At 38.1% G+C, this 24,876-nt stretch overlaps 1 protein-coding gene across 4 annotated transcripts in view; it reads left to right on the top strand.

Annotated features, from left to right (window-relative positions):
- The window catches only part of mak (male germ cell-associated kinase), a 114,394-nt gene extending 92,843 nt beyond the window's left edge, over positions 1–21,551 (top strand). For 3 of the 4 annotated variants that reach the window (XM_072283077.1, XM_072283075.1, XM_072283079.1), the window contains 5 exons: positions 449–648; positions 1,141–1,322; positions 18,353–18,454; positions 18,991–19,113; positions 20,445–21,551. In XM_072283077.1, the coding sequence (XP_072139178.1) occupies positions 449–648; positions 1,141–1,322; positions 18,353–18,454; positions 18,991–19,113; positions 20,445–20,605 (768 nt within the window). In that variant the 3' untranslated portion in view covers positions 20,606–21,551. The remainder of the gene's footprint in view (positions 1–448; positions 649–1,140; positions 1,323–18,352; positions 18,455–18,990; positions 19,114–20,444) is intronic. The other variant, XM_072283076.1, reaches the window with a different exon arrangement.
- Positions 21,552–24,876: the final 3,325 nt, after the last annotated feature.

The raw sequence follows: 24,876 nt of genomic DNA, 5'->3' as shown, positions 1-24,876 counted from the left end.
GTTTTTAATAAACTGATACTTATAAATACTAAAGAACACTTAACATTTAAAAAAACTCCATTCATTAAACATAATGCATACTGCCTAATACTTCATCTCTCATAACTGTTCCTCTCTATTCAAATGAAAAGAGACATTAATTATCCTAACACATATTTTAGGAGGTGAACAGAAATTGTAACTTTATGTCCACCATCACTTATTGTTCAGAGTGAAGATCGGCAAAAAAAAATTGCCAGTACATTTGGGACATCAGTATTCACCAATGCACACAGAGAAAGATGAATTTCATTATGTTCATCTCAACAGCAATTTTCCAATGTTGCTGAAAGCTGTAAGCTTATAAGGGAAGAAGTTAAGTGAAAGGTGAAACTTAATGGAATTAAAATTACTGCCTTTTTTTACTTGTAAGTGATGAAGATATTGTGATTTTTGTTCCAATGCAAAGACTGAAGTGCAGAAACCGGCCAAAGGAAGTGAAAATAATGCTATGGGTTTCAAAAGTGGCAGACGTCGATGGGGTCAGATTGCAGTGAAAACTATGGACAGTTGGGATGATTTTGATAGTTCTGACTTTGGAGTATCCTTTTCAAGAAAGGCCACTGTGGTGCCAGTGAAGGAGGAAGGCAATGACAGACATCTTCAAAGGTGCGTCAAGTATATCAAAAAGTTCTTTTTTAAATTGAGACAATGTTAGAGTGATTTTCTAAGAATTGCCACTTTTTTTTATTGTTTTGCTCTAATGTTTGTTTCAAGGCTATGACGCATACTGATTTTATAAAGGACTTTAAGGTTATTTGGTATGAAGCAACGTACCCAGACTTGAAACCATGCATCAACATATTTTACTGAACATACACTCTCCATATTTGAAGGGTCTCGGCCTGAAACGTCGACTGCACCTCTTCCTACAGATGCTGCCTGGCCTGCTGCGTTCACCAGCAACTTTGATGTGTGTTGCTCTCCATATTTACTTTTCTGGTCTTTTTTACTCAATTAATTCTTTTTGTATATTTTATGGAAATATTCAGAATTCCATTCTTAATGAAAGACCATTTAAAAAGTATACTGTTTGGCAGTTTCAAACCTTGTCCATTTTCCCTAGGTTATTAATTAGATATTTCTTGTTTGGATTTCCAGATTGTTCTCTTGTGTAGTATCAAAATCCACTGTTCTGATTTGCAGCTCAGCCGAACACAAACAAAATCACAACAGCAGAGGAACAAAAACGGTCCCAAATACCACTGTCCCGAGACTGGATTCAGGATTATCTGCATCCTCAGCAAGGCAGCATTATTTGAGGCAGTCAAGGTACCTTCCAGGTAAGCAAGAACTTGGAACACTCATCAGCTTGAGATACATTCTACTGACTCTATGGTATGGAGATAGGCAGTTCTGAAATGCTCCTGATTTAATTATTGATCTCTGATGTATTGGTCCCAGCATGGCAGACAGTTGAGTAGCAGAAAACTACCAGGCTTGCTATTCAAACTACTTTTTGGAGATTAGTCATGCAAGTGCAAGAATGTTGTCTTCATCTTGCATTCCTTGTTGTCACTTCCTTTCCAGATTTGCACACAAAACACAGTGGATTCCAGATAACTGGGGCATATCAGGACCAGTACATTTTAGCCCAATTAAGCAGCTGTTGACGTTTCAAGGATTCAAAGTACAGTTATTATCACAGAAAGTATAAATTATACCACATTGATATTTGTCTGTTTACAGGCATCCACAAAGCAAGAAACCTGAAAAAATAATTTTAAAAAAAGACCAACACCCAATGAGCAGAGAAATAGAAGAAAAATACAAATCATACAAACAACAAAAGCAAGCAACAGCATTCTGAACCAAATTGAGTCCATAAGCCCAAAGCAGCCGGAGTAGTCCCATAGTCTCAGTCTCAGTGCATCACACAGTGGGGCAAATGTCGCAAAGTTCACAGACATGAAGCACGGAGCAGTCTCACGGCCTCGGTGCCACATAGAGTGGCAGACATAGCGGAAAAGTGGGCGGAAACAGCCCAACACTTGCCTGCAGTTCCGACACCCTGCCTTTTCAGACTATCTGGGCCAGCCAGATACTGGGTTATGCCTCACCACAGCAATACCCCACCGTACAGCCTGTGGCCGAACTTGACCTTTCCAAATCATCTTGGCACTTTGATTGATCCAACCTCAGTCCCGGTTTAGGTGAAAGGGCTCTGAAACTCCTCTGCACTGACTCCTCTCCCAATTCACTCACTCCAACTCCATCTCTGACTCCTTCTCCATCACAAATATGCCACACTCCGACTTTGCATTGCACCCACATAGTCCAATCCTTGAGTCAACCTCACCTTCACTCAACTTGTCATTATTTGTGGTGTTAGTTTACCACAATTCGCCACAGAAAAGGTGTTATTAATAAAGTATTTAGACATATTTCATCCCTTATTGACCACCAGTAAGCTGTCAACCAACAGCAGTAGTGCCATCTTAAATCAGAAGTTTCATGGAAATAGTAAAAAAGGTATTTAAAAAAAAGACACTTCATTTAAGTGAGCAACAAATTGAATGAAATACAGAACAAATTAGAACACTACCAATGCAGTATTATAAAACTGCAACACACACAAAATGCTGGAGGAATTCAACAGGCCAGGCAGCATCTATGGAAAAAAAAAGTACAGTCAATGTATTGGGCTGAGACCCTTCAGCAGGACTGGAGAAAAATCGTTTTTCTTTTTTTCATCTTTTTTTCTCCAGTCCTGCTGAAGGGTCTTGGCCCAAAATATCAACTGTACTTTTTTTCCGTAGATGCTGCCTGGCCTGCTGAATTCCTCTAGCATTTTGTGTGTGTTGCTTGGATTTCCAGCATCTGCAGATTCTCTCTTGTTTGTGACTTTAAAACTGTATTAGTTCCTAATAATTATTAATGAAGCAATTCATCCAGAGTATACTGTGGTGATCTTTGACACTAATAAAATTAGTGCAGACACTTAATGCAGATAATGGACTGCTTTAATGCAATGCTTTTGATGATTGCATCCTCCAAATCTTCATTTTCATTGTAAAATTAAGATGATTGTCAATACTTTCAAATTCTTTGTAGCTCTCTTCTGAAAGAAGATGGAGCCAGCAAACAATGCACCCAGGGGCGACATCCTCCAGATGGTTCACAAAACTACTTCTTTCTTCTTTTTTAATGGCTTCTTTTTCTTTCAAATGTGGTCTCCTACTGTTGAAGTCTGTGATCTACATTTTGGTGGTGTGTTTTCAGGCCAATTGAGTGATCTGTCACTTTGCTGTCTCTGAGGGTGTTCCATGAGGCTTTGAGTGAAATGTGCCTGGTGTGTAGTTCATGTTATGATGTTTTTCTGGTTACTGGTTGCTCTTTTTTTTTTGCAATTTCTGGGGATTTTGAATTGGGGCAGCCTGCAGATAACTAACACTGAGCTGAACTAGACTCTCAGTCTGTGCTTTTTGCTTGTTTTTTGTGTGGGGAGGGGGTTGATGTATTTCTTTGAACAGGACAATGGTGTTCTTTGTTTCGAGGCTGCCGGTGAGGGAGATGCATCTCAGGGTTGTATTCTGCATACGTACTTTAATAATAAATGTACTTTGAATCCTTGAATAGTGTAATCACATCATTTTCACTCCTGTCCACTTCTGCCATCTCCAAACCTGAACGCTTGAAACTGCAGTGAGCAAAGCAGTTTTATATTGTCTTAATGCTTATCTTTTGCTACCTATCAATGACAAAAATTGCTGATTTTTGAACAAATGCACACAGCTGGCAGTGTAGTGTCTAACGGCCACATCAGTGCACACAACTGATGCTAGTTAGAAATTGTTCGACAAAAGTCTCCTGTTCCAATTAAGTGGCATGGTGTCCCAAATAAACAAAGGGAATCTTGGCTATTTTCTCAATTAAATTTTGTACTTTAAGAGTTGTCCCAAATAAGTGGCTGCTCCGATTAACTGATGGCCCAATTAATCGGAATCCACTATAAAGTAAGTACAACACCAATAGTTTCTTTAGGACTATACTCTGGTGTGAGGAACACTGTTGGAAATCACTAGTATTACTAATGTTTTATCAACCTGGAAAATGCACAGTGCAGTATATGGTTTTAGGTTTATGCCTGCATTATATGTGAATGCTTTTCTTTTTCCTTTTTCAATCGTTTTATTAATTTCAACATCATAAACATTACAGAAAATAGATACGGAGCAATTGGGATTACATTATTGATAATTAGTTAATACAAGTAAAAATTCAATTGACACATAATTAATGAACCTCCCAAATTCTCACAAAGTACAAATATACAAATATAGTATAGGAAAAATATAAAGTGAAAATATAAAAATATCATGATAAAAGAAAGGAAAAATATATATATATATATACCCCAAAAGAAAAAAAAACTAATCTAAACCAACTAGAAGAAAACTAAACTAAAGAGAGAAAAAAGAAAAAGAATGGGCTATTATGAGACCTCAGTTAAAACCATTAGTGTCATTAACTCCACTCCTCTCCCCGTAAAATGAAGTAACAAAAAAGAATTGGAAAGGGTCAAATTACATCATGTGAAAGTATTGAATAAATGGTCTCCAAATCTCTTCAAATTTAATAGAAGGGTCATAAATGACGCTTCTAATTTTTTTCTAAATTTAAACACGACATAGTTTGAGGAAACCATTGAAATATAGCAGGAGGATTAATCTCTTTCCAATTCAATAATATGGATCTTTTAGCCATTAGTGTAACAAAAGCAATCATCCAACAAGCTGAGGAGGTCAGATGACGTTGTTCTATCATTGGTAAACCAAAGATTGCAGTAATAGGATGAGGTTGTAGATCAATATTCAAAACAGTTGAAATAATACTGTATCAAAGATGTCATCCCAATATTTCTTCAGCAAAGGGTATGACCAAAACATATGAGTTAATGAAACTATCTCAGAATGACATCTATCACATACAGGATTTATATGAGAGTAATAATGAGCTAATTTATCCTTGGACATTTGAGCCCTGTGTACTACTTTAAACTGTATCAACGCATGTTTAGCGCATATAGAGGAAGAATTAACTAATTGAAAAATATTGTGCCATTTCCCTGTAGGTAAAGTAAACTTAAGTTCCCTTTCCCAGTCATTCTTAATTGTATTCAGTACATCTGGATTTATCTTCATAATCATATTATAAATAATTGCTGTTGAACCTTTCTGAAAAGGATTTAAATCTAAAATTTTTCTATTATATCTGTTAAATATGACATCAGAAAGGTAATAAGAACAATATTGAAAAAGTTTCTAATCTGTAAATATCTAAAGAAATGGGATCTAGGTAAATTATATTTATTAGATAATTGTTCAAAAGACATGAAACAATTATCCAAAAATAAATCAGAAAATCGTATTATACCTTTTGTTTTCCAGACTAGATAGGCTTAGTCCAAAAAAGAGGGTTGAAAAAGAAAATTGGATAGAATAGGGCTTGCTAAAGTAAATTGATTCAATCCAAAAAATTTGTGAAACTGAAACCATATTCGAAGAGTATATTTAACTGTTGAGTTATCCATTTGTTTATCCAATTTAGAAAAATCAAAGGGGAGTGGGGTCCCTAAAATAGAGCCCAATGAAAACCCTGAAACAGATTTACATTCAAGATTAACCCATTGTGAACTTGAAACTATGTCCAAATTCCATGTCCAGAATTTTAAATAACAAATATTAATTGCCCAATAATAAAATCTAAAGTTCGGCAATGCTAACCCGCCCTCCTTTTTGGGCTTCTGTAAGTATCTCTTACCTAGTCTAGGATTTTTATTCTGCCATATGTATAAAGAAATTTTTGAATCAACGTTATCAAAAAAGGATTTTGGGATAAAAATTGGCAATGCTTGAAATAAATACAGATGCTTAGGTAAAATAAACATCTTGACAAAGACATTGGTGACCATTTAGTAAACAAACATTTAATCTGATCAAATAAAGGTAGAAAATTAGCCTTTACAGTAATAAATCCTTGTGCTTCTTGGTGATTTTTACTCCTAAATAAATAATCAGTAACTGATCTACATGGTAAGTGAAAAAGTTCACTCTTATTAAGATTCAATTTATAGCCAGAAAATTTACTAAACTTAGCCAACAAAGATAAAATTGCAAGAATGGATTTCTCTGGGTCAGAAATATATACTAATAACTCATCTGCGTATATGTATCTCGTTCCCACGAATACTACCAAAAATATTTGCTGAATCTCGGATAGCAATTGCTAAAGGTTCTAAAGCGATATCAAATAATAAAGGACTTAAAGGACAACCCTGCCTAGTACCACGAAATAATCAATAAAAGTGAGATCTTTGATTATTAGTAAAAACCGAAGCTAAAGGAGTATATCAATTTAATCCAGGATATAAATATTGGACTGAAATTAAACTTCTCAAGCATGCTGAATAAATATGGCCATTCAACTCTGTCAAAGGCTTTCTCAGCATCTAATGAAATGATATATTCTGGAGTTCTAAGTGAAGGAGTATAAATATTCATTAATCTCCTAATATTGAAAGATGAATAACGATTTTTAATAAATCCAGTTTGATCCACAGAAATAATTTGAGGTAATACCTTTTCTAACCTGGATGCTAATATTTTAGAAAAAATCTTAGAATCTACATTCAATAAGGATATCGGTCTATATGATGCACATTCAGTAGGATCCTTTTTTTTAAATTGGAGAAATAGAGGCTCCATAAAATGATTGTGGTAGTTTACCTATACTAATTGCATCTTTAAAAACTCTGCACAACCGAGGGGAAGGAATAGAAGAGGAAGACTTTAAAAATTCTACTGTATAGCCATCTGGACCAGGTGATTTGCCAGAATTCATTGAAGAAATAGCACCCTTTATTTCTTCATCCGTAATAAGTGTTTCTAATTTTAAACGTTCTTCGGGCGTCAATTTTGGAAAGTTCAATTTCCTTAAAAAGTATACATCTCATTGGGATCATGAAGGAATTCTGACTGATATAAAGATGTATAAAATTCTTGAAAAGGTTTATTTATCTCATCATGATCAACTGTCAAAGTATCATCAGGTTTACAAATCTTAATAACTTGATGTTTAACCGAAGCTGTTTTTAATTGATTAGCTAATAATTTACCAGATTTATCACTGTGTATATAAAATTCATTTCTTGTTTTCATTAGTTGGTTTTCAGTTGACGATGTTAAAGGTAAACTATGCTTCATTTGAAGTTCAACTCTCTGTTTGTAAAGCTCCTCATTAGGAGCAGTGGCATATTTTTTATCAATGTCTTTGATCTTATCGATCAACACAAGTATTTCATTCTTAATACGTTTTTTCAATCCAGCAGAGTAGGAAATAATCTGACCATGGACATATGCTTTAAAAGTGCCCCATATAATCCCACTGGAAATTTCATCTGTAGCATTAGTTAAAAAAAATCAATCTGACCCTTAATAAATTTTACAAAATCCAAATCTTGAAGCAAATTAGAATTAAAACGCCATTGCCTAGTATTAGAAGATATGTCCATTAACTTGATAGAGGGATTCAATGGTGCATGATCAGAAATGGCAATAATGTCATAGTTACAATCAATCATGAATGGAATTAAACGAGAGTCTATAAAAAAATTAGTCAATCCTAGAATAAGTATGATATACATGTGAGAAAAATGAAAATTCTTTATCCTTAGGATTTAGGAATCTCCAGATCTCTGAGATTCCCGAATCAATCAGAAACGAGTTGATAAGAGTAGCCGACTTGTTCGGTAAAGCCTGAGTAGATATAGATTTATCCATTGAGGGATTTAAACAACAATTAAAATCACCACCCATTATCAACATATAATCACTTAAATTAGGAAAGGAGGTAAATAATTGCTTAAAAAATTCAGGGTAATCCACATTTGGGGCATGAACATTAACCATAACAACTTTTTTATTGAAAAGTAAACTGGTAATTAACAAGAATCTACCATTCGGGTCAGAAAAAGTATCCTGATGCACAAATGCAATTGAGGAATCTATAAAAATTGAACTCCTTTCACTTCAGCTTTGGAGTTTGAGTGATACTGTTAGTCCTTCCAAAACTTAAAAAAGCACTGATTATCCTCTTTCCTCACATGAGTTTCTTGTGCAAAAATAATATGAGCATTCATTCAGCAGGAGAGCACAAGGACGGCCCCATCTTCGTTTCAAAGACATTTGCAAGAGAGACATGATGTCACTGAAAATGAACGTCAAGAGGTGGGAGGACAGCACAAGTGATCACTCTCACTGGAGGCTGGAACTACACAGATGTCTAAAAAGAGGAGAAGAGCAGCTGAGGCTTGCTGCTGAAGAAAAGCACACTGGTCGGAAAAACAGCACCAAGACAACACTGGAGGACAGTGCCTTCAAGTGCAGTCGCTGCAGCCGAGACTGTCACTCCCGTATGGGACTCTACAGCCACCACAGATGCTGCTCTAACACAGACTGAAGCAAGACTTTCCAGGCGCAGATCCATGGTCTCGCAAGACTAACGGATGCCACCATATATTCTTTGGAATACTTTAAAAAATCTTTTTTCTTTTAATCGGATGGTTTAATCCATTGGTATTCCAAGAAACAAAATTAATCCTCTGAGCCATATTTACCAAGAATCAACCTTTTGGTATGTAAAGAGTTAACCAGAGTGTAAACTCATGAAATCGGAAGAGGAACCAACATTTAGAAAGGAAACGGAAGTTACGACACTGCAGACATTTTTGTAGTTCTGAATTAGCCCAATTGAAAAACAAACTATTAGTAAAAGTCCCCCCCACCCACCACCCAGAAAAACCCAGATCTAAGCCAAGAAAAGCCCAGAAAGCTAACTAACACTAAATCTACCCCCATTTCTCCAGAAGGCAGCTCACAAAATATATGTTGGTAAGAAGACCACCTAAAGTCCAAAACAAAAGAAAAACTACACTATAACAACAAAAAAAACAAAAATTTAACAGATACAATAAAATACCTTCGTATTATAGTTTCTGAAATAATAATAGAAAAGAGACACCAATACATATTATTAAATATTGAATATTTGTAAGGGAAAACAGTTAAATGAAAAAAGGGTCATCAGGAAAAAGAAAAGTATTATGGGAAGAGGAATCCAAAAGATGGCACAGTAAAAAAAAAAGGTTTTATGGGAAGAAGACAAAACGCCATCATGGTTATACAAAGGAAAAAAAACATGATATTCCCCCTCATACAATAAAAGATTTAAGATCTAACTGATGATAACTGTTTCAGAAATCATGTATTTATAAATTAATGAAATGAAAGGAAAGAAAAAAGAATGAATCCGCCAATAAAGGAGAATTTAGGTAAAATATGAAACATACCAATGCTACCAATCAAAACCAGAAATCTTAAACTTATAAAGGTCAACCTTCATAAATGAATTACAGGGTTTGAGAAAAGACAAAAAAATCGAAACCAATTATTACAAGAGTCGTTAGACCGTGGCATCTGATTGAAGTTCCTTCAAGAAACTTCGAGCAGCACTTATGGAATTAAGGAAACATCGCTGGCTGTTCGGAGGAGAAATTCTTAGATGAGCAGGGTACAATAATGCTGGTTTGAGACCTTTTTGGTAACATTCTGACATCAAAGGTTTGAAAGCCAGTCATGCCCTCATCACTTCAGGACTGAAATCCTCAAACAATCGGAACTGATCATCTTAAAATTTAATCATTCCCTGCTGTCGAGCAACTCGAATGAGTTGCTCTTTGACATGAACATAATGAAATCGGATAATTATTGGTCTCGGTTTAGATTGAGAATCTGGTTTTCGACATAAAATACGATGAGCACAATCGGGCAATGGAGGATCATCCAGGAATTCAGAGCTGAACGCAGCCTTTAAAAGTTCAGAAAAGAATACTCTAGGGTCTCCTTTCTTGACATCCTCAGGGAGACCAATTATACGTAATTTCTGTCTTCTGGATCGATTTTCAAGATCAATAATCTTGGATTTAAGACTCTCTAGCTGTTTATCTGTTGAAGAAACTTTTAGTTCCAAGCTCTCAATTTTTTGATCTCTCTTCCACGCTTCCTCCTCCAATTCGGTAATTTTGTTTTGTTGCCGTTTAACTTCGTGGTCAAGAAAATTAACAGAATCCGTAATTGACTTAATCTCTTCTCTAACACTTCAGTGTATTTCTTCCGATTGTTCACGGAACAGATTCAACATTATATCATAGGTTAATTCAGGTTGTTTCGGATCAGGTGCCTTTTTCCCGTTGCCATCGGCGTCTTTTACAGATTTAGGGTCTCAAAGTTTAGGTCTTGTACTTGCTTCTTTACTCATATCTTCAAAATACAGAATCCAAACTTACAAAAAAGAAAAAAGAAAAAAAAATTCTATTGTACGAGTCTTTTAGTGTAGATAAAAATAGATTAAGTAGAGGTGCTCATGGATATAAAGTGAAATGGTAATGGAGCAAACCCAAGAAGTGACCTCACTCCATGAGCGCCTCCTGGAGAATCCCATGTGAGTGCTACAGGGAGACCAGCATTAATATCCATCCCAAATTGCCCATCAGAGGGCAATGTTGAGCCACTTTTTGAAATGTTACTGTCCATCAGAGAAACAATATTGAATCAGAATCAGGTTTAATATCACTAGCGTATGTCATGAAATTAGTTATTTTGTGGCAGCAGTCCATTGCAATACATAGTAATAAAAACTATACGTTACAATAATAAGTATATATTTGAAAATTAAATAAGTCATGCAAAAAGAGAGCAATAAAAATACTGAGGTAATAATGTTCATGGGTTCATTGTCTATACGTAAATCTCTTGGCAGAGGGGAAGAAAAGTCCAAAGTAAAATTTATAATCAGAGTACATACATGTCACCACATACAAAGCTGAGATTCTTTTTCCTGTGGGCATGCTGAGCAAATCTATAGAACAGTAACTGTAAACAAGATCAATGACAACAAACCATACAAATGCAAAATGAATCAATAGCAATAATTAATGAGCCTGAAATCACAAGATAAAGAGTCCCTTAAAGTGAGACCATCAGTTGTGGGAACACCAGAAATAGACTGGGTGTAGTTATTCCCTTGTTCAAGAGCCTGACGGCTGAGGGGTAGTAACTGTTCTTAAACCTGATGGTTCGACTCCTGAGGCACTTGTACTTTCTACCTGATGAGAGAAGAGCATGGCTTGGGAGGTGAGGATCTTTGATGACGGATGCTGCTTTCCTATGACAATGTTTCATATAGATGTGCTCAATGGTTGAGAGGGCTTCACCTGTGATGTACTGGGCTGAATTCACTACTTTTTGTGGAATTTTCCACTCAAAGACATTGGTGTTTCCATACCAGGTTATTATGCAGCCAGTCAGCACACTTTCTACCATACGTCTACAGAAGTTCGCCAAGGTTTTTGATGACGTGCCGAATCTCCGCAGACTTGTGAGGAAGCAGAAGTGCTGTCATGCTTTCTTTGCAATTGTATTTATATGATGGGTCCAGGACAGGTCCTCTGAGATAGTGACCCTCTCCACCTCTGATCTTCCAATGAGTACTGGCTCATGGACCTATGGTTTCCCCATCCTGAAGTCTACAATCAGTTCTTTGGTCTTATTGACATTGGGTGAGAAGTTGTTACTACACCACTCAGCCAAATTTTCAATCACCACCCACAACACAGTGGTGTCATCAGCAAACTTTTATATGGTATTGGAGCTGTACTTCACCATATAGTTATAAGTGTAAAGCGAGCAGAACAGGGGGCTAAGCACACATCCCTGTGGTGCTCCTGTGCTGATAGAGATTGTGGAGGAGATGTTTTTGTCAATCCGAACTGATTGGGGTCTGCAAGTGAGGAAATCCAGGATCCAATTATACAAGGAAGAAGTTGTTTCTGAAACATTGAGTGTGTGTCTTCAGGCTCCTGTACCACCACCTTGATGGTAGCAATGAGAAGAGGGCATTTCCTAGTTGATGGTTGTCCTTAATGACGGATACTTGCATCGACTTTTGAAGTTGTCCTCGGTGCTGGGAAGGCTAGTGCTCATGATGGTGCTGGTAGAGTTTACAACTTTCTGCAGCTGTTTCCAATCCTGTGCAATGGCCCCTGCATACCAGACAGTGATGCAGCCAGTTAGAATGCTCTCCACAGTGCATCTTTAGAAATTTACAGTGTCTTAGGTGACATACCAGTTCTCCTCAAAGTCCTAATGAAATATAGCTGCTGTTGTGCCTTCTTTGTTATTATATCAATATGTTGAGCCCAAGGTGGATTCTCAGAGATGTTGATACCCAGGAACTTGAAACTGCTCAGCCTTTCCATTTCTGATCCCTTGATGAGGACTGGTGTGTGTTCCCTTGATTTCTATTTCTAAAGTCCACAATCAATTCCTTGGTCTTACTGACATTGAGCGCAAGGTTGTTACTGCGACACGATTCAACTAGCTGATCTATCTCACTCCTGTACGCTTCCTCGTCACCTTCTGAAATTCTGCCAACTATAGTTGTGTTGATGGCAAATTTATAAATGGCATTTGAGCTGTGCCCAGCCACTTAACTGTAGGTATAGCGAGAGTAGAGCAATGGGCTAAGAACACATCCTTAAGATGCACCAGTGTTGATCATCAGTAAGGAGGGAATGTTATTTCCAATCCGCACAGACTGTGGTCTCCCGGAGAGGAACTCAAGGATCCAGTTACCAAAGGAAGGCACAGAGGCCCAAGGTTTGGAGCTTGTTGATTAGACTGAGGGTATGATTGTGTTGAACACTAAGTTGCAATCAATAAACAGCAGCCTGATGTAGGTATTGCCATTGTCCAGGTGATCCAAGGCAGAGTGGACAGCCAGTGAGATTGCATCTGCTGTACTGTGGTGATAAGCAAATTTCAGTGGGTCCAGGTCCTTGCTGAAGCAGGAATTGATTCTAGCCATGACCAATATCTCAAAACACTTAATCACAGTAGATATGAGTGCCACTGGGTAATAGTCATTGAGGCAGCTCACCCTGCTCTTCTTGCACACTGGTATGAAAGCCACCCTTTTGAAGCAGGTGGGAACCTCCAACTGCAGTAGTGAGAGGTTGAAGACGTCCTTGAATATTCCTGCCAATTGGTTGGCACGCGTTTTCAGAGTCCAACCAGCTACACCATAGGAGCCTGAAGCCTTGCAAGGGTTCATCCTCTTGAAAGGTGTTCTGACATTGGCTTCTGAGACAGAAATCACAGGGCTACCAGATGCTGCAGAGGTGTCGTTTTATTCTTCCTTTCAAAACATGCATAAAAGGTGTTGAGCTCATCTGGGAATGAAGCGTCACAGCCATTCACGATGTTAGGCTTCGCTTTGTAGGAAGCAATAGCCTGCAAACCCTGCCAGAGTTGGAGCATCCAATTCTGTCTCTAACCTCAATTGGAATTGTTTTCTCCCCCTTAAAATAGACTTCCATAGGTCATACATGGACTTCTTGTATAGTTCCAGATCACTGAGTTTACATGCCATAGATCGAACCCTCAGCAGCCTGCAAATCTGGTTCATCCACGGTTTTTGGTTTGGGTATGTCTGGTATGTTCTCAAAGGCATATGCTCATCCACAGAGGTCCAGACTTGGGAGTCCTCGTACAGAATCCCTAAAGCTTAATTTGCAGGTTGAGTCAGTGGTGAAGAGGGCAAATGCATTGTTAGCATTCATTTTGAGAGGACTAGATTATAAGGCATTGGTCAGGCCTCACTTGGAGTATTATGAGCAGTTTTGGGCCCTTTATTTAAGAATAGATGTACTGACACTGGAGAGGGTTCAGAGGAGGTTCACAAGAATGATTCTGGGAATTAAAGGCTTATCATATGAGGAACAATCGATGGCTCTGGGCTGTACTCACTGGAGTTTAGAAGAATGAGTGGGGATCTCATTGAAACCCATTAAGTATTGAAAGGACTGGATAGAGTAGATGTGGAGGCGATGTTTCCTATGGTGGGGGAGCCTAGGACCAGTGGGCACAGTTTCAGAATAGAGGGATATCCATTTAGAACAGAGATGAGAAGGAATTCCTCTAGTCAGAGGGTGGTGAATTTGGAATTTGTTGCCACAGGCCACTGTGGAAGCCAGGTCAGCGGGTGTATTTAAGGTGGAGGTTGATTAGTCAGGACACGAAAGTTTGCAGGGAGAAAGCAAGAGAATGGAGTTGAGAGGGAAATGGATCAACCATGATGAAATGGGGAACAGACTGGATGAGCCAAATGGACTAATTCTGCTCCAAGTTCATATTGGTCTTGATCAAGCTGGTGCCAAATGTGACATATTCATTCAGACTCAAAGATTAATCCGTGAATATTGTAAAGTCTATCAACTCAAAGTGCTCCTCTGCCTCTGTTGACCACAATTTCTTTGTCCCCACTGATACTGCAGACTTTAGTTCCTGCCTATACACTGGGAGTAGAACTACAGCCAAATGATCGTATTTTCCAAAATGTGGCATGGGATGGCACAGTAAGCTTTTTTGATGCTGGTATAATAGTGGTCGATAGTGTTGGCTTCTCTGCTTCCACAGGTGATCTATTGGTGGTGGTTGTTCAGACATTTCTTAAAGCTATCCTGGTTAAAACCTCTTGCAATGATAGAGAAAGCATCAATGTGTGTAGTTTCGTGCCTGCTGATTATGGGTTTGAGTTCCTCCAGTGCCAGCTTGTCATTGGCCTGAGGTGGAATGTATACTTCTACCAGGATGCAGATCTAAGTAAGGATGTACTGTAAATTGGAGTTAGGACTGCAAATAGAATCATTTTCATGTGTGCTGCAGACCACTGCTGTAACTTGCCTCGTACGCGGTTCCCCACTATGTCAGAGAGGCGTGGAGGGAAATCATCCGCTAACCGGAGAAACTTTGGAGGCGACGTACCTTTCCTTTTGTGTGTGCTAGACAATACAGGACATGTATTTAAAGAGCATAGTGATAGATGCCCCACCATTGTGTAGTTGGAATACACTGCAACTATAGTGTGCTAGTCCATTTAACCAAAGAGCTGCCTCCCCCAGGACCATTCTAAATCTTTTCTGCATCCTTTTCTTCCTTCATATCTTATGGTGCAGCAATCTTTAAACCAGAATTAGATGCAATGCCCTTGTTGAGCCAGAATTAGATGTCATGCCCTTGATATGGCTGTTTAACAAATATTTTATATAACTCCTTGGGTACATCCTGTATTATGGTATGCTGGTAATGGATGGGATGTTAGTCATGAGGAATGCTGTGTGTTGCTGGAGAGTTCTTCAACTCATTCTTGACCTATTACTTGCAAATGATGGAAAAGTAAGGTGGAGTCAGGTCCCCTGATGCAGAATCCTCAGCCTCTGCTCTGGTAGCCCCTGTATTAGTCTTGTCACAACCACCCTCTCAACCCCATCTCCTCAGACGCTAAAAGTGGGAGATTCATTGTTGGTGGTAACATTGAATAGTCATAGTCATACTTTATTGATCCCGGGGGAAATTGGTTAACTGGGAAATTGAATAAATTAGATTCTCATGTTGGGTAGTGCTGAACCATCAGGGAAGCAGGATGAAGGAGATGATTGAATATGTTTCTATCTCCTTTCAGACAGCAGTGTGTGCTGGATCTTGATTACTCACTGCATGGAAATGTTTATCCTTCTGCTTCTTTTGCCACTCACTTTCAATCTCTCCTTTAGTTCTTCACCCTTCCACCAACTTCTCTGCATTAATAAACATTTAAAATAGATTAATAATTATTACAACTATTAAAATATTTTAAGTTTAAATTTTTTTTTAATAATTCAAATGTGTAAAAATGTAAATAAACCAATGCTCCCTTTATCCTGTTTCTCACAAACCTTGTGATTAGATCCTGCTGACTTAGAAATCTTCTTTCAAAACATCCTTCACCATACCCTGTGATTATTCTTTATGTGTTAACTTCTCCAATTTTCCATCTAACCGAAATCCTGCATTCCCAAGGCAATTCTGAATCTCTTCGATCGCACCTTGGCTGTCATGTCCTGTTATCATGTAGTGGCCAAACTTTTTAATAGAGGTTTTATATGACTTCCTTGGGTCCCTTTCTAAAGCTGATGATGGTGTATTTGCTTTTGTTACTTTCCTCAACCTGCTAGCTTAAAAGGTTTGTGTGTGCTCAAGCCCAGGTTTCTCTGTTCCTGCCACTACTTTACAATTGTATTAGCTTCAATTTTGTGAAAAAGTGTCAGGAACTCCCTTTGGGATTTTGAGATTTCAATATTAATAAATTTGCAGTCTGCCCTTCACTGGTATTTACAAACGTAGTTAGGTTCCAGGGGAAGGGCAACTTGAGCACTTTACACTAAACCTGTGCAATATTCTTAGCTTTGTAATTATTATTAGATGCAATAAAGATACAGAGCGAAATAAAGCAGGAGTAATGAACCTATGACACATGACAGATTGCTAACATGAGTGAGAACTAGGCTGATTAAATAATGTTCCAAAGAAATAAAAAGGGAAATGGAAGATTGGAGGCTGGTGACTAGTGGTGTGCCTCAGGGGATCTGTACTGGGTCCAATGTTGCTTGTCATATCTATTAATGATCTGGATGATGGGGTGGTAAATTGGATGAGTAAGTATGCAGATGATACTAAGATAGGTGGAGTTGTGAATAATGAAGTAGGTTTTCAAAGCTTGCAGAGAGGTTTAGGCCAGTTAAAAGAGTGGGCTGAAAGATAGCAGATGGAGTTTAATGCTGATAAATTAGAGGTGCTACAGTTTGGTAGGACTAATCAAGATAGGACATACATGGTAAATAGTAGGGCATTGAAGAATGCTGTAGAACAGAGGGATCTAGGAATAATGCTGCATAGTTCCCAGAAGGTGGAATCTCATGTGGAAAGGGTGGTGAAGAAAGCTTTTGGTATGCTGGCCTTTATTAATCAGAGCATTGAGTATAGGAGTTGGGATGTAATGCTGCAGTTGTACAAGGCATTGGTGAGGCCAAATTTGGGGTACTGTGTACAGTTTTGGTCACCGAATTATAGGAAAGATGTCAACAAAATTGAGAGAATACAGAGAAGATGTACTAGAATGTTGCCTGGGTTTCATCACCTAAGTTACAGAGAAAAGTTGAACAAGTTGGGTCTTTATTTTTGGAACGTAGAAGGTTGAGGGGGTACTTGATAGAGGTATTTAAAATTATGAGGGGGATAGATAGAGTTGACGTGGATAGGCTTTTTCCATTGAGAGTGGGGGAGATTCAAACAAGAGGACATGAGTTGAGAGTTAAAGGGCAAAAGTTTAGGGTAACATGAGGGGGAACTTCTTTACTCAGAGTGGTAGCTGTGTGGAACGAGCTTCCAGCAGAAGTGGTTGAGGCAGGTTTGATGTCATTTAAAGTTAAATTGGATAGATATATGGACAGGAAAGGAATGGGCTGAGTGCAGGTCGATGGCACTAGGTGAGAGTAAGAGTTCGGCATAGACTAGAAGGGCCGAGATGGCCTGTTTCCATGCTGTAATTGTTATATGGTTATGTATTTCTTGTACTCCTGCTGAAAAGGAGTTGAGAATTGGATTCTGATGAGACAGCAGAGGAAAAATGTAGTGCATACAGGAATTCTGTGCAGTTTCACTTGGGCAGAACTGAGGACAGATGCAGAAGTTAATGTGAGGATCTGGATAAGATCTACAAAGAGCCATATAAATCACTGCAAACTGTCAGTAACTATTGCCTTTCTAAGATTCCAGCACTCCAAGCATGTAAAAACGGACAGATAAATTGCCCTCGTCCAGCTCTTTGTAATTCCTTGTTGTTGTGGAACAGCTTTTCTTACAGGAAAGAATAAAAAGCTTCATTGACTCTTGTCCAGTTTGTTGGAAGATGTTACCATTGTGAATGACAGCACATGTGTGTGTGTGTGAAATTTGCAGTAGTAGTAAGTGTGAGACAATGTGAAGCATGTAGATAAGAGGTTTGAGTCCTGGGATATATTTGTGGTGTGTGCATGCACACACGCCTTTATGAGAATGCCGGGGAGTTGGTTATAAATGGTGAGTCAGCAAGATACGGGATTTGAAAATAAAATCACTTGCTCTGATATCAGAGAAATGACTTGAAATAGCTAATAACAAACTCAACATGCTGCTAAAATGCATCTACCCCACTCTCCAAATAAAACTAGAGAAATCTATACAATGGTGTGATAATCTCCACAAACTAAATCTATCATGTATTTTTATGATCAGCTCCAACATGATTGCTTAAAGCGTTTCAGTCGGAATACTATTATCAGAATTTTACAAATGTAGACCACATTATACTGAGTTGAATTTCTCAACTTTTTTTTCAGGGATACATTTTAAGAACACATCAGTGGTAGGAGGCAATAAAGAGCATAGCAAAGCACTGGGAGTTATTGGAGGGGGAACTTCTGTTGGTAGAATTAATGCAGGTAAGTAGGACAGTAGGATTGTAAATTGATTCCATATTGGGAAATCGTAGAATAATACAGCACAAAATTATTTGGGAGATTTTTTTCTCTTCAAATAGTTATCTTGTTCCTTTATTTTAAATTACCATTGAATTAGCAAATCGGACAACATCAGTGCAAAGAGAAACTACTAACCTTTTTGGTCGATGATCTTTTACCAGAGCTAATTCTGCTGAAAGGTCACTGGATGTAAATGTTAACTCTGCATTTTCTTTCTCCACAGATGCTGCCTGATCTGATTATTTTCAGCATTTTTATCTTTATTTGATTTGCAGTTTTATGCTGTTTGATTACTGCTTATTTATTATTTGCCTTGTGAACATATATATATATATATGTTAATTAAACAGCAGATATAATGTTGCTGTATTGTGAATTCACTGTACTGTTACATGAGATTGGAACAAGATTTAACATCACTTAATATTAAAACTACAGAATGAACTGTAGTTCAATGTAAATATAAATCAATACAAGTTTATATTTTGTTGTTACAGGGAATCTAGGACTGTTTGGTCCAGACAATACAACAACTGGCAGTTATATTCCATCCTTTTTCAAAAAGGAAGTGGGATCAGCAGGGCAGAGAGTTCAATTTGCTTTTGGTGGACCTTCTAGCAGTAAGTACCTATTTCTGTCCTCCATCTTCCACCATCATGTACATAGTAGAAGTTTATTTTTCAAGCCAGAATAAATTTGAGGGCTTATTAAACAATCAACAAAGATTGTGGAAGAAATAATGCTTTTGAAATTATAGAAATTTATAAGAGTGCAAGCAGTGAAATATTTTTCTACTATGACAAATTGGTCTCAATTGGTCTCAAAATGGGGAAAGGGAAAAGAAGATTTTAAAATGACAGTGATGCAGTGATGGAAAGGTTAGAATTAGCCCACCCTCTCAAATGGCCAGATTCAATTCCATCTGCCATTTCTCCACCCCTATTTGCCAGCGATCTATTATCCCACTAAATCCTTTGGCAATCTTCCACACTATTTATAACAGCACTGACTTTTATCATCTGTGAACTTAATAACCCACCTATGCACATTTTCATCCAAATATCACAAGTAGCTGAGATCCCACTAGTCATAGACCTCCAGCAGTCCGTTGGTCTTCCCGATGGACTGAAATTCACAAGCAATCTGTTACATTTGGGGCATTTAGAAAGCTTTAAGAAACCATGTTCTTATGTTTAAGTTTGAAGTGCAAAAATAATGCACATATTTTAAATCAGATTAAAACTTCAAAACTTTAAATAGTTTCCAAAAAAGCTACTCAGTCCTAGTCCCTGTAGCAGATCCCAATTCCTTGAATGGGAACTGCAATACTTGAACCAGGCTTAATCCAGAGCAAGCTCAGCAGGCACCCCCAGTCTGAGTCCACCAGAGCAGCAGGAGCTAACATGGCCACTGACAGTTTAGACCCACCTGGCAGTGAAAAACTAAGATTAATATGGGGCACCCTGCTGTGCCCGCACAAGCTCTGGCACTAGGGTGGAAGATCCCGGTTTTCAAATGCTGTCCACTGAAAGGTGTGCTGTGTGACACACTTTCCCACAGATCTAGATCCTAACTGGTTTATAAGGTCCACTTTTACACATTTCAAGACTTGCACTTTGTTAGTCATCATTATATAAAACCTAAATGGAAAGGCTGGTATAGAGTGGATGGGGAGAGGATATTTCCATTAGTTGTAAAGTCAAGTATCCAAGGGCACAGCCTCAGATTAAAGAGACATCTTTTAGAACTGAAATTGAAGAGTAGTAAATCTGTAGAATTTATTGCCAGAAATGGCTGTGGATGCCAAGTTGTTGGGTGTATTTAAAGCTTTGGTTGATAAATCTTCGATTGGGGTTCAGGTGAGCAGACCTAATGGGTCAAATAGCCTAATTTTGCTTGTATTTTCTGGTTTTATGATCTTAAGTATTAACAATCTATTTTTTTCTCAAAGATCTTGATGTATGGAAAACCAAACCAACCCAGTTCCAACACCCAGGCTCCAACTACAATCCAGCCAAAATAAATACTGCTGAACGCCTGGCGTATCCACCACCTATTCATCCAGTACATGGAAGGACTGATTGGGCAACTAAATATGGTGGCCATAGATAGCTATTACCAACAGAGCTATTGATTAGCCTGAATTGGGAGTTTTTAATTTGAGAATTTGTCTCAAGGACCATCATCCTGAGCTAGTTCAGAACATCTTATTCAATTTTTTTTTCTCTATTTGATAACTGATAGGATTATTTGTTAACTTGGAATCAAGTAGATCATCACAGTTCAAGATACAAGCTATTTACACTTTGATATGGATATGAACAGCAGCTGTAAGCTTGTTGCAATATTCTAAGAAGTTAATTTAAATTGTAATATTTAAATTGATTTTACTAAGAATTATAGATTAAATATTTTCATACGTCTTGCAGATGCTACTCATGCCATGTAAATACTTAGCATTATGAATTGTCTTATCTTAATGCTGAATAGAATGTAAAACTTTCTTTCCTGTTGCATTATTTTGCACTGGGATCAGTATTTCTTGCTAAACCTGAAGAATATAGGCACCAGAGGAAGAACTACTGATCATTCTCAATGAAACCCTGTATCTTAAGCAAAAAATTCTTTAAGGTGTGTGGTAACAGGTACAAGATGAAATTCTTAAAACTCTAATGTATATTTAAAATGCTTCTTTGCAGAGAAGAGACCAAGTTCCTTCAGTAATGTTTGTAATGAAGCAATTACAATGGTTAGAAGGTATTTTAGTAAATATCTATTGATTTACTAGAGTTTAATTGTCATTTTTCATGGAAAAAGGAAACTAATTAATGCAGTTTACCTCTCCACTCCGTGCAATGCCCTGTAACAATTCAAAAGTGTGTCAGTGCAGGGGTCCAGCGAAAAACAGCTGTTGTATGAGGAACAACATTTGGACTGAAATAAATTTTTGAAGTTGGATAGATTTCATGACTCAGGCATCATGCGAGCAGAAACAAACAGTTAATATTCTAGTCTGATGATCTTGCATTACATCTAGGAAATGTTTAGAGCTGTAACTAGTTTTAAGTACAGGATTAGAGAAGAATTAAAGGGTAGATCTCTGATGGGGTGGAAGGCAAATTGGTTAGAACTCTCGTACTGATGTAACCTTTTAATATTATATTATAATGGATGATGAGCCTTCATTCATTTAAAATTAAGCAAAAATATAATGGCTCACAAATTAGATCAGCATTTGTTCCTATAGTGATTCAATTTAATAACGCATCAATTATTCAGGAAAATAATGAATGTAATAGCAGATAGGGTGGTGAAGAAGACACATGGCATGTTTGCCTTCATTGGGCAGGGCATAGAATATGAGTTGGGATGTTACGTTGCAATCTTACAAAACATTGGTTTAGACTGCACTTGTACTCTGTGCATTGCTAGTTGCCACATCATAGAAGGTTGTGATTACACTGGAGAGTACAGGAGAGATTTACCAGGATGTTACCTGGATAGGAGGAGAGATTGAATAGGTTAAACTTATATTTCCTGGAGTGAAGGAAGATATGGATGACTTGAAAGGGTAAAGGTTTTAGATAAGAGGAAGAAGTTGTAAAAGGGATCTGAGAGGTAAGTTTATTTTTACACCACGTTTGATATCTGGAACTTGCTGCCAGAGGAAATGGTGGAATTAGATACAATCACTATGTTTGAGACATCAGACAGACACTTAGGTAAACAAGACACAGATGTACTATGTGCAATGGAATTACAGTAGATGGGCAAAAAGGTCAACATGCATGTTGTGATCTAAAGGGCCTGCTGCTGTAGTATACAATTCTATGACTTCAATAAATCCATCAGAGCACCAGTGAGTTGTCACCTGTGTTTCAGAATACTGACAAGGCCAAGCATGCACTATTCAAACTTCATGCATTAATCTGCCTAGTCCCAACAACCTGCACTGGGACCATAGCGCTTCTTACCCTCATCGTTCATGTACCTATCCAAACTTCTTTTAAGTGTTGAAATTGCATCCAGTAGTTGCACTGGCAGCTTGTTCCACACTCATATCACTCTCTAAATGAAGATGCTTCCCTTCATGTATGCCTTAAACATTTCACCTTCCACCCTTAATCCATGACCACTAGTTGTAGTCTCACCCAACCTCTGTGGAAAAAGCCTGCTTTCCTTTACTCTATAGCCCTCATAATTTTGCACACCTCTATCAAATCTCCCCTAAATCTCCTATGTTCAAGGGAATAGTTCTAACCTATTCAACCTTTCCTTATAACTCAGGTCCACCAGTCCCAGCAACATCCTCATTTTTCTCTGTACTCTTTCAATCTACAGAGTACAGATTCCCCAGTATGTCCAGTGATGAATGGCCAGATAACATCCAATAAAACTCAGTGAGCAGGATTGGGATCTCCATGTTCATATTGGCATACCCAGTGTTACTGAGAAATGCTACTGTTCTATGTCATTGGCATAGTCAGGTGCATTCTATTGACAGCCTCCGCCTCTGAACCCTATATTTTATTGGGTTGCAGTCCATTAAATTTTAGGTACCCTGGGAAAGTATGTATGTACTATATTCAAAGCCTACCTGACATTTCCATGGTGTCGTGACTGTTTCTAAACTATACTGTGCTCACACACCTTCTCATCCCTTTAGTCCTTGTTTCTTCAAGTTTCATGCTGATGTCTACTCCACTACAAAATAAGGTTAAGCCCTCTGCTATAGCAATGGGAATATTCTTCCAGCCAGTTCAAGGTCCAGGATATCCACCTTTTACAGATCCTTCCTGCCCCAGAATTTGAAATAAAAGCCCTCCTTCATGCAACATATCTCAACCACACATAACTTGTCTTATTTTATTGTTCCTTCACTCATTAGGCACTAGAATTTAGAAAGATTACAAGGTTTAAGATCCTGCTTTGTAATTCTCCCTCCCTAGCAGCATCCCAACCTTTCCAGATAATGGCTAATATTCCATATCCAACTTCTGAAGGTTTTTTCCTTCCCTTACATCCTTAATGTAAAACATGGGAGAGTGACTGCCCTAACAACAAGGTGTCCTGATATAACTAAAGTCATTGGCTGTCAGGGAGATCACTCAAAATTGAGTTGTATTTTGCTAAAAGATAATTGTGGTTATTGAGGTCAATCAACGCAACACACTGTCTCCATTCAACAATGTTCAACTTCCTCAACAAAGACACGCTTTCCATTGCAAGGTCAGATGGTGGCAACATCTGCCAAAAGTTGCAACAAGCAATTCCACTTGCAACGCATCAGAAATAAATCAGGCCAGATTTACATACAATATGACCTAGGCAACATTCAGGCATCGATTGATAAATGGCAAATTGACATTTCTGTTACAGAAGGAGCAGGCAATGAACATTTTCAATGCCATTGTCATGCCCAAGTATTCTAGCTTTCCCCTTGCCAATCCCAAATGACAACTGGGGAGTCGCCATTAACTAGAAACTCAACTGGATCAGCCCCATAACTATTGTGGCTACATGAGCATGTCAGAGGCTGGGTATCCTGTAGCAAATGATTCATTCCTAACACACCAAAAACTTGGCAGCAACTACAAAAGTCACATGCCTAGATAAATAGTTTCAACACCTCTCATGCTTAACTCCATCTATGATAAAGCAGGCTGCTTGATTGGCATTCCATCTACCACCCTAACTATTCATTTCATACAATCTGCCTATACGGCAGCTGCAGTACCAAAGTATTAACGCTCTGTCAGCACCACCCAAACTCACAACCTTGACACCAAGGAAGACATCAGGCAGATGGAAATACTACACTATCCAGACCACCTGCCCTTCATTGCCATTAGGTCTAAATCCTAGTACTCCCTACACAATTGTTTGGAAACACTTGCACCTGGACTGCAGCAGTTCAAGTAACTGGCTCACAAGGCAACATGGAATGGGTTGTAATTGTCAGCTTTGTCAATGACATTCAGATCCCAAAAAACAGGTAACCCTCATTTTCTACACTGCAGGGCCACTGGCCTATCCCACAGTGTCATGCTCCAGAATGCAACCTTTTCAGATAATCCCATGCTCAGTACTAAAAATTTGGTACCATACTTGAGGGAATTCCTGTACAATCCATCTCTTCCCACTTCCAATTCATCAACTTATACTAAAAACAAAAAATGCTGGAAGTACTCAGGTCAGACCACATCAGTGGCAAGAGAAATGGAATTAATCCTTCATGTCAAATATCCTACATCAAGTTCTTCTTCTCACAGATGCAAACTGAAACACTGAGAATTTCCAGCACTTTTTAATTTTCAATTTCCTGCATCTCTGTTTTTTTATTTTCACAAACTAGTGATTCTGAGTTCTGTTGTCAGGTGGAT

The sequence above is a fragment of the Mobula birostris genome, chromosome 19 (genome assembly GCF_030028105.1).
Source record: "Mobula birostris isolate sMobBir1 chromosome 19, sMobBir1.hap1, whole genome shotgun sequence".
Lineage (NCBI taxonomy): Eukaryota > Metazoa > Chordata > Chondrichthyes > Myliobatiformes > Myliobatidae > Mobula > Mobula birostris.
The sequence above is the reverse complement of the archived record's forward strand: the minus strand, read 5'-3'. Positions and strand labels throughout refer to the sequence as shown.